At 34.7% G+C, this 20177-nt stretch overlaps 1 protein-coding gene across 6 annotated transcripts in view; it reads right to left on the reverse strand.

The window, feature by feature from the left end:
• Positions 1 to 20177, reverse strand: part of HEATR5A (HEAT repeat containing 5A) — a 66131-nt gene that overhangs the window by 37919 nt on the left and 8035 nt on the right. For all 6 annotated transcript variants that reach the window (XM_074824585.1, XM_074824586.1, XM_074824584.1 and 3 more), the window contains exons 2-11: positions 18595 to 18678; positions 16826 to 17073; positions 15546 to 15757; positions 10833 to 10941; positions 10172 to 10321; positions 9743 to 9914; positions 7633 to 7793; positions 4866 to 5121; positions 3598 to 3753; positions 2545 to 2795 (exon numbers count right to left, since the gene is read on the reverse strand). In XM_074824585.1, the coding sequence (XP_074680686.1) occupies positions 2545 to 2795; positions 3598 to 3753; positions 4866 to 5121; positions 7633 to 7793; positions 9743 to 9914; positions 10172 to 10321; positions 10833 to 10941; positions 15546 to 15757; positions 16826 to 16951 (1593 nt within the window). In that variant the 5' untranslated portion in view covers positions 16952 to 17073; positions 18595 to 18678. The remainder of the gene's footprint in view (positions 1 to 2544; positions 2796 to 3597; positions 3754 to 4865; positions 5122 to 7632; positions 7794 to 9742; positions 9915 to 10171; positions 10322 to 10832; positions 10942 to 15545; positions 15758 to 16825; positions 17074 to 18594; positions 18679 to 20177) is intronic.

A 20177-nucleotide genomic window follows, 5' to 3' on the forward strand; every position in this document is an offset into this window, starting at 1 on the left:
TTTAGAGTAAGGTCCATCATTCTCTCTGACAGTTGTTATATCAACAAACGGTATGACTAAACAAACAAGTTCGAATAGTATGGTCAGAATTAACCCTATTTTAGCTTCTCCGCAATAATTGCATGTGCCTACTATTATGTGCTAAAGGCAAAGTGAAGATGTGTGCCCATTACCAAAGCACAAGCTACCTAGAATTTACATGGAGGAACACACACTCTGACAATGAACAATTACCGCAGTATGGCTACAAATGCTGAAAGTATTCTGCAAATGGTTTCCTTCAATTATGTTTCACATATGCCAAAAAGTATTTCTTACATCTTGCATTATATCTGGTCACCAAAACAAACTGCTTATAAATTAATATAATAAGAAGTGTCATTATCAATAATGTAATTAAAAGCCTCAGTATAGACAACATCTTTATAAAATTTATATGCACACTTATAAAATGTCAGGAAAATTTGCACATGAAAGTTTGAAATTTGTACACTTCCAAAACTTCATGAAATATTAACAGTCTGAAAATAGTTTCTCCAATTCTGTAACGCTATCAGGTGGTTGCAAATGAAATTTATTTTTATAAATTCCCGATAGAGTTAAAATATTCTAAAATTAGGACAGTACCCTTTTTAAATTATACTACTAAAAATCACTAACGGCTTAGTATCCCTAAATTACCTGTAAAACAAACATCCTAGAAAGGGTTTCATTTAATGATTTCTGACAATTTTTCTCTCTATGTAATGTCTTATTTTTTTGAACTGAAGTATAAGCACTAGTATTGAATGCTAAATATATACAAACCCACTAATTATTTTGTTTTCTTGAATAGGTTCCACCTGCAACTCTAACTGCTCTCTCAAAGGAAAATGCATTAATATAAACCAGCTTCTGTCCAGGTCACTACTGCCTACATTTGATATTTCCTTTTCAAAACTGCTCTGTTTTAACACTGGTCTCTTTCAGTTCCCCAGAAGAGGAGCTAGTCTGGAATCTGGCAGTGTTCCTAGGAGAGAATGGAAAAGAGCTTTTGTCAACTCCTCTGTTCTCCCCCCTGCCAGCTTAGTACAGAATACAGTGTTTCTCCCACACTTTTCCGTGCCCTCCATACCTCCTCCTGGCCTTATTCTATCCTATTCTATTCCTCTAAAAGAAATCTTTCTTAAGAATTAAGTTTCTCTGTTAAATAGAAACTTTAGTCCTGCTTAGGTGTATAGAATTTGAATGGCACTTCTCTATATAACTGGGCAAATTTTGTCCTTTCCCCAGGGTCTTTCAGTAATCACAAGGAAAAGTTTTAAAAGCTAAGTAAAACAGGGTTTGTTTTTTTTACATTTATAAATTGTTTCATCAGCAGCTGGGACTTCGAATGTTGAGAACTGTAGCTAGCAATGTCTGTTAAGGACTCAACAACACAGAAAGGGTGGGCTGGAATCATGGCAAGAGATGTTTTTCCCAATCTACTAAAGCATTCCTTTCATCTTACAGTGGTGTAATAACAAGAAAAAAACCACAATCCTTGTGTCAAAGTGTGACACTTCTCAAATGTCCACTGGCTCTGAAAGAGGTATTTTCAGAACTGAGAAAGTAAGTTTCTACATTATGCAGAGAATTAGCATGTACTGCTGACGTGTGTTGTACCATGGTTTTCCAACCGTAATTCCATGGATAAAGTTCTCCCTAAAACTTCAGAGCACAGTATATCCTATCTGTGCTAGTGAAGAGATTGGTACAAGCATCTTAGACTATGTTAATGCAAGAAATTGGTTTCTGTTAAATACTGTAAAACAAAATTAAAGCATCTATTTGTTGGACTTGATTAAAGATTTTGTTGGACTTGACCAAAGACTTTCAAGATAATACATACTTACTGTTATCGGTGTAAGCACTGACTGAATTGTACACTAGAGAGTCACTGACAGGCCTGGGAAATATTAATTTGGCTTAATCTGTGGTTGAACGGGGTCCCTTCCAGGAAACTTATTTCTAACACCACAGCATGCAATAGATCTGTATGTATATTTTTATTTTATTTTTTTTTTTTTATAAAAGAAAGCTCTTTTCCTTTGGCAAAGTCTGACACATTTAAGCTAATGTCAAACTGGGCCAGAATTACAGAAGGTTTGATCTTGCCGTAAAGAATTTAGTTTGAAATTCTGAAAAACGTAACTCGACTCAAGAAGTGTATTCTCCAGGTAAACCTTTTCTTAGACTGTTCAGTCAGGTCCTTACAGCTCCACAGAACTGACATCTGTCCCCAAAAAAATAACAAACTTCTCCCCTAACAAACCTCTCCATTAGAAAGAGGTAGCAGTATGAGTGGTTAATAAAGTAATTGGTGACATTTCCTGAGAAATTACAATCCTGACACACGTGAGAAAAACACTTGCTTATTTGAGTTACAGTATGCTTCAAAATCCCCTTCTTGAGGAAAGAAAATATCTCATCAGTATAGTGTGTTATGTGATCATGTCATAAAGAATACATGCAAATACTACTGCAAAAACATCAAAGAGCTGCCTCTAAGTATTCAGACCATACCTTCCCTTTTCCATGTGGAATTCCTAAAGGACAGTGTTTTACTGCACCCAGCAAAGCAGCAATAGCAAAACTGTAGCCAGTTACTGCTTCTGGAGAAGATTTCAATGCACTAAGACGTTCAATGCAACGATCCAACAGTAGGGACACGTAGGAGGGCAATGCTACTGCAATACAGTGTAAACACCAAGCTGCTGTTAGTCTAACTGAAATGCTGGGGTGAAGAATGACAGAAATTACTGCTTCCAGAACTCCTGAAAAATAAAATGCATAAACACACTTAAGAAACAGGCAACCACAATGTCAAACAAGCAAAAATGTATACAGAGGACTACTGAACATACCACTATCCAGTTTCTGTACTTCTCTTTAAAAAGTAATATTGATTTTTATTGTGAAATATTTCTTATCAAATTTAAATACTTAAATACTTTTCAAAAAAATTACCCTGAGTGAAAAGTAACAGTATGAAGAAAACCTAACATATTATGCAGTTATTCACCAACATGCACAGAAAATGTCTTTAAGTATTCTCAAGGAGGCAGAAATCCATGCAGTGGAAACAGATGTCCACTTCAACGCATTCAGAAAAAAAAAAATCTCACTGCTCCTAAATGGAAACAATAAAAGTAGATGAAGATACTGAGCTCAATCAAACTGATTTACTATAACCATTAGGAAGTGTTGGACTTTAAATACAATCCTTAATGGAGTTAAATTTGATGCTGTTTGGTTTTTTAGTTAATAAGCATATTAGTACAGGACAGAGAAGATACAGAACTCTTTGGGCAACACCTGAAGACTTCCTACAGCATGTAAAATAGCCAACTTCCCCTTTTTTTTTTTTTTTTAGTTTAGTGGAGAGATGCAAGAACTAATGAGGTCCAGGTGAGAAGACTGCACACCATGAGAAAGGTTGCTATAGTTAATGCCAGACAAAGGATCCCAACAGATTTGAACAAATTGACAGTGTAGCCAATAAGAAATCAGAGAAGATCAGAGAGATCAAGGAATACATTGTGTACTCTGGTTCACAAAATAATTCAGGGCTTGTACCTGTACTGGAGTCTTGCAGTAATGGTGCTGCTGTAGTTCCTAAGCCATGGATGAGGCTTCCAAGTTCCTGAAGTGCACACACAAGCACATGCTGACTTACTGTTACATCTGTTGTATTAATTCTTGTTTCCAAGTTACTGTCACTCATTGCAGCATCTGATAACACAGTACAGGAAGATCCCCATGAAATCATTACCAAAATGAAACAGATCGGAAAAAGAATTTTGTTATGCTAAGTTGTTTATATTACCAAATGAGTTTTTATCATTACCACTTTTATTACTGACCAAACTGTTTTCATAAAGGTTTACCTTCACTGAAACAAGTACATTTCTGTTATGCAAATGGATAATGTAGTAACGTCTGTGAGGGCATTAATGGAAACTACCAAATTGCTTATCTTTAAGTGATGGGGAACAGCAGCTAGTAAGAAACACGCTACTCTCAGCCTTGCCAAAAGTGACTTGAAGAGGTCATACTTGATACAGCTTGCCAGATGTTACTACGTAGTAGGAAGAAAGAAAGGGAAGGAAAGAGTGGAACAGTGCAAGAGCAAGCAAGAGAGAAGGTGGGAGTGGGGAATAAAGAAGGAGGGAAAAAAATCTGGAGGTTTTTTTTTTTCAAAGTTCATCTTTTGTGACACAAATGATTATGTCAGTTTAGACATTTAACATTTAGATATTTAACTAGGATATAATATGCAGCTGTACACCAGGGAATGACTGGTTATGCCCAGCATTTTCTTTCTTTTCCCCTACAAGGGCGATGGTGGGAGATCAGCAGCTTTTTTTGGAAGCTGTGTACAAGACTTTATCACACAAGAGATCTGTTTTCTCCAGGAGAAATGCTTGTTTTGTCAATTAGGAACAAATGCTTCTTTTTTGAACCATCAGTAGCGTCAGCTGCTCTGAACAAGAAGGCAGAATCTGGCTATATATTAACTGCCAATTTAAAATACTGTGTTTTATTACTACATATATTTATTAATTTATTATATTTGTAATCGGTTAAAATCATATTCACCAGGGAATAAGTGTTAAAAAATATGTTTACACTTGTGTGGGTACACACATGCAGAAACAGACACACACAAACAAATAACCAGCCCAAGTTAAAAACAAAGAAGTCCATCAAAAGCCCTCTACATTATTATGGTAATAAATCCATACTGTATATTCTATTTCTGCAGTCTCTGGATTAGGAAGTTGAACAATCACTTAAAAACGGAAAAACTGAGGCCCAAATGGATAATCTTGTTAGACCCATACCCACAACTTTCTTCAATTTCCAGATGGCTTGACAAATCTCCTTGGCAGCTGCAATTTGAGCTTTTTCCCCAAGAAGGCCGCCTACTGTAGCTCGAAGGATAAATGAAACACAGCGGCGACAGCCAATAGCATCCATCTGACTCTGAATAGCCTTGGGGTGAGACTGAGACACGAGATCTAGAATATGGGAAAGGAAGGCAGAGAAGTTCCTTTCAAGCCATTGTGCTCCTAATGTAGAGACAAATACCACATATGCCTGGAAGAGATTTGAAAAGAAGTCGTATTTTAGAGCAAAATCATCTGCAAAACCACTGCCAGCTATCCCACATACTTTTTTTTTTTTTTTTTAAATCTGTGCACATTCCCACAACCAGAACTGAGATTACTGATACATTTATGCATCCATAAATCACATGTGTTCTCCCTTTCAGGTAGCTGCAATTTTTTTTGATCTATTTAAGTAATTTAAATAACTATCAAAACTGTACTAGCTATATTATAGCCTGCTTTGACTGTAAATTAATTCAAGCTGCTTGCCCATCTTATTTCATTCCAGAGTGTGAGAAATGGCAGTTTACCCTGCACAGGCACTTGTTATGTAAAACATTGTGTTTGCTCTCACTGAACAACAGCTTCCAGCTATTTAACATTCTGCACATGGAACCCAAATTTAATGTATGAATGCATTTTAAGAACTACTATGTTACAAAACTATAAACCATAACCCTGAGAGAATTTTGTTATTATAGGTTTTGAATTAGGGAATATTTGCAGCCCCCAAGCACTGCTCTTCATCTCAATGAATTTTAATTGTTTGCCTTCCAATGGCAATACCATAAAAAGACTACGTTTGTCACAACAAAGAGGAAGAATGCAGAGTCACTTTACAAATCTAATCACTACAAGACCATTTATTTTGCCACATAATACATTCCCTTACAAATGCCTTCCATGTGCATGTATTGGATTCTTTTTTAATGAATAGATGTGCTACCATCAAGAAAACGGAATACAAAAAATAAGAATATGCAAATGAACACACAAAATTCCTCATAAGAAAGTTCACAACTACTACCCATAGCAATGAATTTCTATATTTGCCTCATACATACTTTGTCTCATGTCCAATATTAACAACAAAATTATTCACATAAAAGAAAGTGAAATATTGTAGATGGAGAAATTGTACTATTAGATCCTGTTAGCATCTAATAGCTCTTGACAAATACTACTTAGGCTTCATAACATACCAGTACTTTCCCCCCGTTTTACAGATTTGAAAACTGAGGAATTTAACAGGATAAATAAATTTGTGAAGAGTCATACTGCCATGGCTACATTTTGAACTGTATCTTGAACCTCGCTGTGTCTTGAACAAATATAATTCTTCTTCCATATGTAAGAAGTCATCTTCAGTGTTTTTCTTATTTTTTAATTTACAGTAAACTGCAATTCACATAATAATTAATACATTTTATAAGTGCAAGTGTTTTCTACTCACAGGCACTGATATATGAACAGTTTCTCAAGTTTTTCTTATAGAAACATTGCACTATTTTAACTGTTTTGGTACAGTTAGAGTGTACCATCTAGCACAGGTACTACTGTGTTAATGCAGAAATGCATGAAAGAGGAGACAACCTCCAAAACCCAATACAAATAGCCAAAACACTGAACTGAAATATCTATTCCTGGAAAACTAATAGAACCACCGTGTATATAGAACACCCTAGGAGTCTGGCATGCATTTTCTAGGCAAATAGCTGTCAAGGTATTATTGTTCCCCAGGTTTTCTGTCTCTCTGCCAGAAGTTAATGCTTCCACTCAGCATGATCTGAGCATAGAAGACAATTTGTGAGCACCTTCTAGCTGTTTCAGTGCAAAGTCTGGCAGTTTCTATCAGTAATTCAAGCTAATTTACAGATTTTTTTTTTTTTTGCACTGCAGAAGTTAAAATGCACTGAAAAACTCCCTTACTGGCAAAGGGGACGTATCAAATAGCTGTGGGGACTGTAACATACTAAAATAATCACAGCTGTTGGATATGTTAATGTTCATCATGACCATTAGTCTTGATTCACAGGTTTAATATTTGAATATCTATCTAGGTCTTACCATGTAAATGCTGTTTAAGATAATATTTACAGGAAGAAGCCAATCTGATATTATCTGAAAAATTTATACTGTTTTTACCAGCATGCATTATATGGTCTGACTTCAGTCCTGCTCAATTAACAAGATTCTATCCTCTAACTGAGCCTCCTGGAACACAGAAAAACAGATATTTGGTTTTTTCCACTAAATTCTGTTTTCCTTATTTTTCATGCACTTACTCAAAGCAAAACCATTCTTTCAGAACAGGACTGGGAATGTTCCTATATAGAAGGAAACTATTCCAAGTTCAAAGAATTCTTGTAACTTCTCCCTTTAATTTTCAGACATAAGGTATTAAGTTTTAAATTAAAAATTTGAGGAAAGTATTTATTTATATCACTTACTTGAAATTCATATCACATGAAGCTTTCACAAGTAATATATATTTAGTTTTGAAAATTTCAAAAACTATCAGGTAAACAATAAGCAACACCAGAAATATTTTTTCTTTTCTTTTTAGCATAACTCAAGAGGTAAATCCTTATTTTAAAGTACATACATTTTGTCACAGATACAAAAAAGGATGAAATAAGAGATATATGGAGAGCAAAACAGAGCAAAATATTCAGAATGTTTAGCAATCTCAGAAAATCATAACTAACGTAATCCAAACCTGGGTGACTCCAACTCTAACATCTCTGCTGACTGAACTGGTCCCTTTCAACATATCACCACTGGCTCGTAGAAATCCACAACTTCCGCGCAGAAATCCAGTTCCCAGTAGCTCCATCACTTCTTCCAAAGAGATTCTACGGAAGTTATGCCTGATGGATGCTAAGAATACATGTAAGTCTTTAGAGGATTAGCTCTGTAAAACTTGCTACATTTTAGAAGAAACAATTTGCACAAATTCAGTAGCACAATCAAATCCAAATACTGTTTGAGCATAATTTCGTAACACAAACAAAGACATTTTAGGACTCAGTGCTCCAGTGAACCACAATATTTCTCAAGTTTTTCTGCTTCAGCTATCTTGAAATAGTTTAGGTCATCACCTGATATGTATACATACATTTACCCTCCCTCAGTATTTACCATCTAAATCTAAGCTCCCTTTGCAAAAAGGTCTGTACGGCCAACTCCTACCACACAAAACTTCATGAAAGCCCTGACTCTAACTGATTCCAGCTTACCGTCAGAGACAATGCTCTACTCCAAACTCCAGACAGGGCAGACAACCTTACTGTTATGCTTAGCCAGATAAGTGTACAGCTACATGTTCTCTTAGAAAAAAAGCATCTCACCTTAATATTAAATTAGCTCTCCAAAAGAATGACAATAATTTTCTAGGAAAATTATTTATCCCTAATTCCTATTCCATTGTTTTGTTTCTTGATAGAAAGTTCATTTAACATACATGCTGGGACATGTGTGTGCAAAGTCAGCATGATGACTGCACACTGTGCAAAGTAAGTGACCTAAAATTTTCACTGCATTTTTCATCCTCTTCCAAGTACTGAGATGGGAAAAGGAATGAGAGAATTTGAGATAATCATGTCCAAAAAAAAATTAATAAGAGAACCCCAATATCAGCAGGTTATCAGATACAATGCAGAGACTTCAGGACTATGCACTTCATGTACTGCTCCCTTCACCTCTCCTCAGCCCCATCTAGCCCCCACCTAAATTCTGTCTCACTTAGCTCCAGCTTCTTTTTAACTAAAAATAACTAAAATAAATACAAATAATTTAAAATAACCAACCAAACAGCTGATGAGCTTCTTACATAACCTTAACTTAGCACTTTAGAAATACAGTTATGTTGCTCACAAAGATTAAACTACTGAGTCTATAAAGAGGCCAGAGTATTTTTTTTATTATTATTTTATTGGGAAAAGAGAAGTGCTGATTGTTTTCTGTAGCACAATAATTTTCTTCAAAAGATTCTTAGAAAAATAACTTATAACTCAAGACTTTAGAGTCTCCAATGCAAACACAGACTCAAGAATTTCAAAAGGCAGTAAGCTGGGCTTAAAGGCATGTAATTTTGTCATTTGCTGCTTACTGCACTGAAGGTCTTCTCTGATGCCATTAAAAGCACAACAAATAGTCTAAATCACATTTACTTTGCATCCTGTTATATTTAGCTTAGATTACAGTTAGAGATTTAGCTTTAGGCTCCTAAAATTGGACTAAAAATGCCCGGTCTGAATGACACACAAGATTGGAAATGTTAACTTTGTGCCAGGATGTTTCAGTTAGATCAAGTACTGTCAGCAAGAACTGTTACATGGTCTGTTGAGTGAACAAAACTGCATGCTTGTTTCTGCTTCTGATCACTTTTGTACTGCTAGGCAATCCAGATGTCAATGATGATTGTGGAAAAACAGCTTGAAGAGATCCTTAGCTCTTTAGTTTGACAGAGACACCCTCTCAAATCTTAGTGCTTTCTAGACTACTTAAATTAATCTTGCCTTTAAATTCTTGAGGCTACTAATTTCTCTCCATACAGTGACAATCTTGTAACAGAGAAATATAGTTTTATCAAATATTTTTCTTTTTTTATGATTTTATTTAGATATATATGTATATACATAGGTTAACACAACCAAAAACACAGCACTTCACAAGAAAAATGTTACAAAAAAGACCAAACCAGAGATACAAACAGCCAGATGAAGCTTATGCTGTGATTTTACTTCAGGCTTCAACAGAACACAGGAGTTTCTAATCACGTGACAGATTTCAAGATGAGGAATCAGCAAACAAAGTACATACTTTACCTGTTGTCTGTTTAGATGTTAGAGCTCTAGCCAATACTGTGCCTAAAAGTTTTGAAACTGCTAATCGTACATCATAATTGGAACCTTCAAAGGATTTAAAACACAAGGTCACAACACTATCCAGGTCTGTACTCCACATAAATACTGCTTCATTCTGAAGTTCAAGAAGACACTAGACAAAAAAGGGAAATAAAAATGTTTTGATATGGAAAAGCACTCAGTAAAAATTTTAGTGTGCTACATAACACACAGAGTTCTCCCTAACAAAATAAGCATTCATACTAAAATCACTTGAATTTTTGCTGCCAAGACAACATCAAAGAAATAAAGATAAGCAAACAATGTATTTATTGCTGTGTTCATCATCCATTAAAATAGAATTTTATTTAGGGAACTTACTTAATAAAAACAGCTATTAGAGCACTTTACCTTTGCAGCAGCACAGCGAACTGCCATGGATCGATCCGTCAGACATGATCGGGCAGCTTTGTAAATATCTCTATGACAGGGGATAGCAGCAGCTCCTAAACCATTTAATATATTTTGCAAACTAAGCATGATTTCATAACGACCTTGAGACTTAAAAATGAAAAAGAGAGATGTTAAAGTTTTGTAACCCTAAGCTCCTTGGTAATACAAAATACCAACTACTGAAATAGGTAAACAGTGGTTTGGGTCTTTTACACTTCTGGAGATCTGTTTATGCTGAAGTGAGTTAAAGCAGACAACTTGCTCTATAACTCTATAAGCAAGTGAAAATAGTAATTCTATGTTCTACTGGAAAGTACTCACTAACAGTTTAAAATTCAAAACATGAGTTTGCTGGAGCAAAAATGTTCTCAATAAGGCAATTAAATTTTCTAGTTTATCAAGTTCTTCTGTGTAATCAGATTGAGAATAGTTATGATCAACCTTTTATAGACATAATCCATTAACTCTCTAGTAATTCTTAGGAATTTAGACACTGATTTTTATCCTATGATTTTCCACAATTTTTCCATATTTTGCTATCAGGTACTTTCGCCTATTCATTGGTCCAGCTACCAACAGTAAACATCCTATTATTTTTTTAAACATGCTATTCCAATACCTCTGCATTCTTCATTGCTTTAAGTACATTCCCAACGGTGTCAGTAAAACTGTTTCCCAAAATTCTTCCCAATTTTTTGTATAAATAGCCCAAGCATACCACCGCAGCACTAAAACAAAAGCAAATCCAAAGACGTGTGAAAATGGATGCAGTAACAGATGAAAGGGATTAAGACAACTAACATCATCAATGGACAAACAACAAAATAACTAAATAGAATGTCCCAAAAAGCTAAGTAGATTGTCAAAAGGAAAAAAGAAGGTCTGTATGTGGCATATACACTCTAGGAGAAATGCACATACAAGGGGTGGCAAAATAACTTGGATAATACAAGAATTCAGGCAATACAATCTTCCAATAAATTTTACAATAGGAATACAATTTTCATATCCACCTTTAAAGGTTAACATTAATTTCTAACTAAGCATCCTCTGCCTCATGAAGTCTATGGCACTGTGCTACAGCAGATACTGCTAGAAATAGCCAGGGACAGGTTTATTTACAACTCAGTGGTCAATAGTAGACTGCAAGTGGTCTAGTAATTAAAATTCTGGCATTCACGTATAACAATACATAATAAAGAAACACCTTGAAGGAAATAAACACGTAAGCCAATGTCCTTTTCATCACACACAGATTCTGAATTTAGTTTCCAGGTGAAATACCCGACAACTGGAGTCTGTGTGCTCATCGGCATCTCCTTTGGCAAAAGCAAAAATTGCTAAATATTAAGCAAAAAAACCCCAGAAATAAAGAAAAATAGTTGCTTAATTAAAGAGTGTTTGTCTTTGAATAATTAAGGAAGACACTTTGCTTTTGTATTGACAGATCTATAACTAAACCAATTAATGTTATAAATACAAGGAAAAAAAGAAAGTATATCTTTAATCAGCTTTCAGCTCTTTGGCCAGATCTACCTAAATATAGAGTGACACTGCTTAGCAGCCCCTTCAACAAAACAACGTTTTACTTATTCCCCAACTGAATTCAAGTTTCACATAAAGAATTTTAAAATCTCATACTGACACCTTCTTAATTAAAAAAATGCATTTAATATTAACAGTAATTTCCTAAATGACAAAGCATAATAAGAAAAACAAAACCAATATTCTTTACCTCTTATCATACCAAAATCCTATTTTCATTAAAGCAACATTTTTCATTATCGCTTTTATCCAACTCAGTACACACCAACAGTTCGGAATTTAATTTTATTCATTGTGTTGGCTGGGCATAAAATTACTATTGCACCACCTTACTACTAAACTGATCATCCAATGGTCACAGGTAATCTCTTTAATTAGCTTCAAGACTAAATAATACATATTTCAGATCATAATCCAGAGAAAGAATATTTAACAAACACATACAAAAGAAAACCAAACCAGAACTACCTTATTACATCATGATATAAACTTCAAACACTCTTACATGGTTGACTGTACCACCATGCGTTTAAGCATCGCATGAAAGAGTCAGTCAGCGTTGAACAGGGATTTCTAGCAACCAAGTGGCTATATTTGTTGATGAGTAGCACCTACTCAACTGAAGATAAGAATCCACCTACTTCTGCACATCAATATTTAAGTTTCTATAAAAGCACAGGACTTAGGAAGAGTTTCTGACTGCCTTCTAGAATTGTATCATGACCCTAGTTGTCTATTTCTTTTTTCTACAAATGTTTCTTCACTAGGTCCAAACTGTACTATTGAGTCACTTTATCTGTCAAATCACAACAGACAGAAGTTTCCAAGGAAGCCTGTAAATTTATACAAGTTTTGCATGGAAAAGCCTCTCTGCCTGTGTTTTTTCCTCCTTGGCAGCATACCTCCGTTTTGATATATGACTCTGATATTTAAGTTTAAGTTGTTTAAGTTGTTTTCTCTCAAATTTTGCTTTAACAATTGTACTTGGAGAGGTACAAATGAAAATGCAGAACTGAGACACTTAAACATGTGGTAAAATAGCATTAAGATCAGCTATGGAAGTTTGCTGACCAGCCAAATGCTTTCAAAATGCTTATGGTTTAAAAGCAGCCCTAGTGGATATTTTAAAAACTTTGTAATTTAAAGTAATAAGTTGTATTCACACTACATGACCTGTTTATCTGATCTGATACAGCATTCACAACACACTAAATTTTAGTAGGAGATGAGCACCTAAGGTTCTGTTTAAAATGCTTGCCTAAAACATTTCCATCTTCCACCTATATGCAAGAAGAAAAATGCTAATTTATGAGATAAGAGAAAAATTCACTGGAAACCATATTTAAAGTGAAGCAACATATTGTAAACAATGATGGTGAAGTGTTGCTACCAGACAACATGGGCATGTACACTAAATAAGGACAGATGGCAAACAAAGACAACACTTTAATCAAGATTTTAAAAAAAAAAAAAAATGAAAAGAAATCAGCCTTTCTTTACTGAACACCAAGCATTCCATATACTTGCACCCCAAGATGAAAGATTTTACTCAATAAAGAGTTCTATAGTTCCAATTATTTTTCTGTAGCCTGTTGTCTCAGTGTCAGTACTGTAAGAAATCCCTTTTCCAAACCTCTTTTGAAATAAACCATATTTTACTGCTACCTTTTTCTCCACTACATACATCTCTTATTTCCTCTCCTCACTATTGCTTACATACCCAGCAAGATTCTGAACACTGCCACCTCTCTCTTTCTTCCCCCTGCTACTTCTCTGCCTTCTGACTCTGGATATCTGCCATTTCTGTCTGTCTTTCCCATTTCTGCCTTACTGCCAATGGACTCCCATCATCCCTCCTTGCTATGTTGACATCATAGGAGATGGAGGAGATTCTTCCTCCGGTGTGGTATCTAGCAGCCAAAGCAAGGCAGACCCACAGAGTTCTGTCCCATACTCCAACTATCCTATAATGTTAACGCATTCACTGTTGAGGAGCCAGTAGTATAGCAATAAATTACTTTGCAGGACTAAGACCCTTTATAGCAAATTTATTCTTTACTCAAAAGACTGAAGAAGTGGTCAACTGGAACAAGAGGGAAACAAAAAAATATTATAGTATTGGAAAATACAACTGACTCCTTGCAAAAATCTATTTTCAGGAGACTTCACTTGGGTTGTTACGAAACAGGATTAGCATGTGAAGTAAAGGAAGAATACAGATTCTGCTCTGCTTTGTATACTGCATCATTAATGCACAATGATGTTTTACTATCTCTACCTTTCTCTTAAATTTTCTTCACTATAGTGAAAGTTTCGCATTGTTTCGGGAATTAAGGTTATTCATAATATCTCTGCACTTTAAGATTTGGTTTCACATCCTGCAGTAGCAGTTCACATTTCTCTGTTCTGTTGGCTAGGCTTTAGGTGTTTAATTACAAACACTTCAGATGTTTCTAACTAACTATATCCAGCTTCACAGTTGGCTTAGAAAATGTACTCAGTAACTCTATTCTGTACCTGGAGTTGTATTTGTCTGTTTTACCGCTCTTCTCAGCACTATTATTACCTTCTCTTTGTTTTTCCAACACCTGTCCCCTCATAACTCTATTACTGGTATTCTCTCTGTCCTGATTTTCAATTGTCTGGCTGGAGATCACCAACTGTCTTTTACCCTTTTGGTTCCTGATGTACACATACAATATCTAATGCTACCACATTCTTTGTTCTGTTATGTATCCCGTGGTAGTGAACTCAGATGCAGATAAATGTTTTTTTTTCTTTTATTAATGTTAAATAAGTTACTTATGAAAAGCTTTTTTTTTGTAACAAGCAGTGTTTGTTTGACGTGCTATAAAGCATGGTTTATTCAGTATTGCAATATGTATTGCAAACTGGTTTTGTCCCCTCACAGAACAAAGACATAGAGTAAACTGATGCCAGTTTATGCTTTATTACCTTAAAGTATTCTGTGGTCATTATAGTTCTGAATGATAGCAGTAAGTTAAGCATTCCTACACTCCTAAATAAATTAATTTAGCTTCGCTTTCAAATCACTCAAGGCATTTCTTTCCAGTGGATCCAGTAAATACTAGCTAGCTAGGTAGGTCAAGTTTTGTTCTAACATACACAGCCTACTCTGACTCCCATCAGCCACCAAATTGCCTCTGCATTAAATGCTTCAAAAATAATGTGGTTTTTAAACATTTGAATGTGATTGATTTTATGTTATATTTATGTGAATCATAACAAGAAATTTCTTGTTAAGGAAGAAAAAAAATATTTTAAGCTTATTAAACTTTCAAGGGCAATTTATGTCGTAAAGTACTGACTGCAATTTTTTTCTCCCCAACATGCAGCCCAACTTCTTACTCAAAATTTTCCAGTAAAGACAAGGAAGGAATATATAAAATGCTACACAAGTACTTAACCACTCATAATTCTGTTCTGAAGGCAGCATACTAAACGATTAAAATAAAATTGTTATAATACCTAGAGGCAGTTTGAATTTGCTTTCAGGTTTCAGATTAATTCAGTTTCTCTTTGAAGTCTAAAAATGTTAGAGATGTAATACCAAAGAAAAAAATTATTGTTCACAGCTAGATATAACCACAATAATGATACTAATCAAGGAGGTTCCCAAATTGTGTGTGTCATATGGTACAAAGCTCTACCGGACAACAGGCAGAAATGAGGGAGCATGCCCTCTCCTACATTAACCTCTCACCACATAGATCTGTCTGTCTTGTTATTACTGGATTTGAAGTTTGGGGTTAAAAAAAATACTTACAGTTTCGTAGGCAGATAACTTGGTGAATCATCTTTACTCCGAATGAGTTCATTGCATTTGTCAATTGTTTGGTAAACAGAAAAAGTGTCTCCAGTGCTATAAAGTACAGCTAAATTCTTGGCAACAAGCCGTCTGGTAGGAGGTCCTGGTGAATTGTTTAATAAAGAAGTCAATTGTTCAACCAGTTTTTTCTGATTTTCCCTTATATCAGCCTGGAAATAAAATCAGTAACCAGTTAAAATTGAGTTAAATTTAAAAGTTAGTTAAAAATAATTAATACTACCTTTACTTTTCATTATCACTAATTATCTTTACTTTTCATTATTACCATTCTGATCATCTGACATTCTTAATTAAAAATTAACATTTTATTGCACCTTTCTACTTAAAGAAAAGCCATCTCAAATATGTGACTATTTTTATTCTTCTTAAAAAAAAAAAAAAATCACATTTTTCAGAGCATAATTCTTTCTAGGAGCATTTCAAGTGAATTTTCCCTATGGCATTTGTACAGTTATATCTTGTTAAAACAAAATTGCCTTTTCTTGCTGCTTTTATGCCTGTTTTAAAATAAAACAATTCATAGAAATATAGTAATTTAAGTAGTAAAGAAGAACTTGGGCATTTTCAAAAAGTTGAGCATTAGAAAGGAAAGAAATTCCCTTAAAGCAATCATCTATTTTAGTCTCTCATCAATTTTTTAAAATGCTCTACAAAAAAGAGCCTAGCACTGTATTTTTTACATATTTTAACACAAATAACACTTAAATAGCATTATCTAGCTTGGTTTACTGTAACATAGCCACATATCCTAGTTAATCTACACTAAACGGTGAACCAAACAATTGGAGAGTTAGCTGGAAACAGATCTTTTATCATTTGATTATGAAAATAAAAAGCAAAGAGAAAGCTGTTACATGCTTGCTTGCTAGAGAACTACCAAATAATTGTGCCGTGCTAGGTGGAAACATGACTGCCATTCTTCATCATGGGGTTGCAAAAACTTGCAGTAATAATCTGAGTTTAACAAAAAAAAAAAAAGAAAATTAACAATTCCTTTCATTGGACAAGTGGCTCTGTTACTTGAAGGGCTGTGACCAAAAACTTGTAACATTCAGAAGCCTGCTGCTAACACTACACATACTTTCATTGTGTGTACATAAAAGACATGAAGCAAATGAAATTGAATACCACTCTTTGTTTTTAAACAAAATAACAAAAAAAGACAGAGAGAAATAGCTCTATAATGTGCTTTTCTTCTCAAGTCTCATTATACTTACTCTGCTAGTCACTGGTAAAAGTTTTTCTAAAAATCGTAACCATTCAAAAACGAACTCTGCTTTTTGAAATTCACCAAGCTGATTATACGCTTCTTCATTAAGTAGTAAACTGTGAGCTAACTCCATTCCTTGAAATTTTCCTCAAATACCACAGAATAAAAAAAGCCCGACAAACTACCAGAACTGTGTTAATCAGTCAGGTTTTGTCCCTCATTAGTATCTGGTGACTGAATCAGAAGTTTGAACACCTAAACAGAAAAAGAAAAAAAAATACCAGAGTCAGCAATCATATTATATTCATGTTTGGCTTATTAAAACTAAATTTTCAAAGGAAAACTTAAAAATAAATTTTTTTAAAATTACATTAGTTTTATTTAGGTGGATTTAGTAATACTTAATGTTTTTGGAAATGAGATAATGATATTTATGTAATATACTAATTAAAGTTAAATATACTTCAGAATTTATCAGAGGGGTTCTTACTGAACTACTATTTTTTCTTCCTTTTGTTTTGCATGAAGTGAGGTTTTCTAGCACCTGGTCATGAGTACGTATGAAAGTAATGACCAACTGGCCCCAAAACGTAATGACTTCTGCCATCTAGAACTAAGTGCAGCAACGGCAGTAACCTACACCTAACAAAATCCTGTTAATTATATTCACAAATATAAATGCTAACATATTATTCTAACACTTTATATATTCTCAGTGCCAAGCAAGGCATAAAGAAAAAACAGAACTTCATTGCTGAACGAGCCTCTAATGCTGTCTTTTTTCAAAAAAACCCCAAAGCTGAGAAAAGAATGTTTAAAAAACTCGGAGTTCAAAAGAAGTTATGTTTTACTTATGTGTCTTGGACATTTTTGGAATTTCCACATTGTCAATAAGCATAACTAGAAGCAAACCAAGATGCAAAATACTTCTAATGATAACATGTTTTTTTCCCCACTATTTAAATGCCATGTAGCCTCAGACTACAAAACATAGTATTCTGTACACTTCACTATCAGAAACAGTCAAGGAGACTCTGGTAAAACGTCAACCATATTTTAAACTCCCAAACAAATTATCCTTTCCAGAGGTCACTGAGACTGCTGAACAGCTATTTCTGCCAATGCAGTAACAATATTATAGTGTAATATGATCCATCAAAAAGTAAATGAGCAATACAAAGCAATGGTAAATAATTCAATACTTGGGTTGTCATCAAATGCACAGCAGAAGGTTACCTTTACTACTTTTTACACATTCTTATGTAAAATTTACTCACAAAGAAAATTAGTCACATCTAATTTACTATAATGAAGTTACTTCCAATTTACCTGAAATACCAGGCAGCTTGACAAGGCATCACACTATGATGATAAACATACTAAGAGGGGCATCACACTAAGAGATAAACATACATAGCTCATTATACCTATATATATTTTATCTGCCTAGGTATATAGACGTTCACAATGTACCAGTTAACTCACTCCTAGAACACTCACAGACTTTATCCTCACATTTTTTGCAACATACCAAAAAAAAGTAGGACTACATAGTTGAGTAGAGTTTCATCACTGCTCAGTGTGGAAATTACATGTACAAGTGACAAACACTCCTTTTTTCCTCACCCAAGGCCTGTCCCAAGGTCTACTATCTCTAAATCACCTACTACCACAGCAACTGATACAACTTACATACCCAGCTGAGGATTACAACTCATAGTTGTTTGCCCCAGCTGAAAAAATCAGATTGTTGCCAGAGATTGGCACCTAACTTACCTAGCAGATAATTTATCCTCATTGTAAAAACTGCCTCTCTGCTGCTCCAGGTTCTTGGATAAAGAATGTCAAGAACTTGATTTTCTAGAAAAAGAATTAACACAAAGATCAACTTTAGGAAAACAGATGAGATACAAGTGTCTGTTCTACAGAAAACAAGAATTTCAAAGTCTTGAAATACTGACAATTTTTATTAAGTAATAGCTCACCAAAAAGGCACTAGACTGGAGCTCCGTAAATATTATTAGCTCTTCACAGATTACATTTAAATGGGGCAGACCCATCATATTCACCATACAATTTGGTTCATTTCACTACTGATACCACCTCTCTTATTCCTGTTTTGTTAACTCAGTTTAATTCTAAACCAAAAAAAAAGTAAGCTCAAACAGCATAACACCATAATTATTTTCTAGGAAGATGATTCCAGTGCCTTCATAAGACCTACATTACTTCAATACATCTGAAAAAGCATAGGTGTAAAATATTTATTATATTAGTCTGGAATGCTATCACAGATGACCATATCTTTATCATTAAGTCATAAACAACTTGACAGCATCCATGTCAAAATCAACAACCAGCAGAGCTGGCAAAGGTGAATCAACTGTTTTGAAAAATTAATGGACAATACTATGGATATAACAAGACATGAGCATTAGCAATCCGTTCTCCCAGTTCCCAGATAGAATTTTAATACTAGTATCAATGGGCAAAAAACATTTCCCTTTTAAACCTCACTCAACTTCAACTCAGTCTGGCAGGACATGAACTACAGGTTGCATGCTATCTTAAAAGTAATCACTGTTCAATGGGTCTTTAAAAGACTGAAGTTGAAAACAAATCAAAAGTACATGTAGATTTTGAAGTAATCTAAACCTTGTTTCAGCCTGGTGAACTAGTGTTCAGCCTAGTGACAAGAAGGCTCAAGGGGACCCAACAGCAACCTTCACAAGGGAAGGTTACCAAGCAGATGAAGACAGGTTCTTTACTGAGGTGTATGGGAGGGAATAATACAAGAAGTGTCAGAAATTAAAACAAGACATGTTTCAATTTGATAGAAGAAAAAAAGATTTTCAAGGATTATCAACCACTGGGAAAGGTGCCAAAAGGCTGCAGAACCTTCACCCTCGGGGGTTTTAAAATTTGGCTGGACAAAGCCCTAAGCCACCCCATCTGACATTATTGTAACTCATTTCTAAATGAGACACTTCTACTGTATAAGCACACATTTGCAAAAATAATCCAGATTTTTTTTTCTTTCAGTCTAAATTAAAAAAGAAAAATGTTATGGTATAGTTGCTGATCTTTATAATGAACACCTGCTAACATGGCTAGAAACACTATCATTTCTCAAAGAAAAAACTATCAGTTCTGAATTACAGAGGTTGATTGTTTATTATGCAAGATTTAGTTTTGTAGAAACTGAGAACTGCCCATGCGGGGGGGGGGGGGGGGGGGGGAATATCACAGACCTGATCTTTCCAGTGCTGGTCAACAAGCAAACTTTGGTTCCATAAAGCTACATACAAAGCAGTATCCTCTCACCCTATGCAAAAAGCTTATCCCAAACACTTACTGAG

The sequence above is a fragment of the Strix aluco genome, chromosome 4 (genome assembly GCF_031877795.1).
Source record: "Strix aluco isolate bStrAlu1 chromosome 4, bStrAlu1.hap1, whole genome shotgun sequence".
In the NCBI taxonomy this organism is placed as follows: domain Eukaryota; kingdom Metazoa; phylum Chordata; class Aves; order Strigiformes; family Strigidae; genus Strix; species Strix aluco.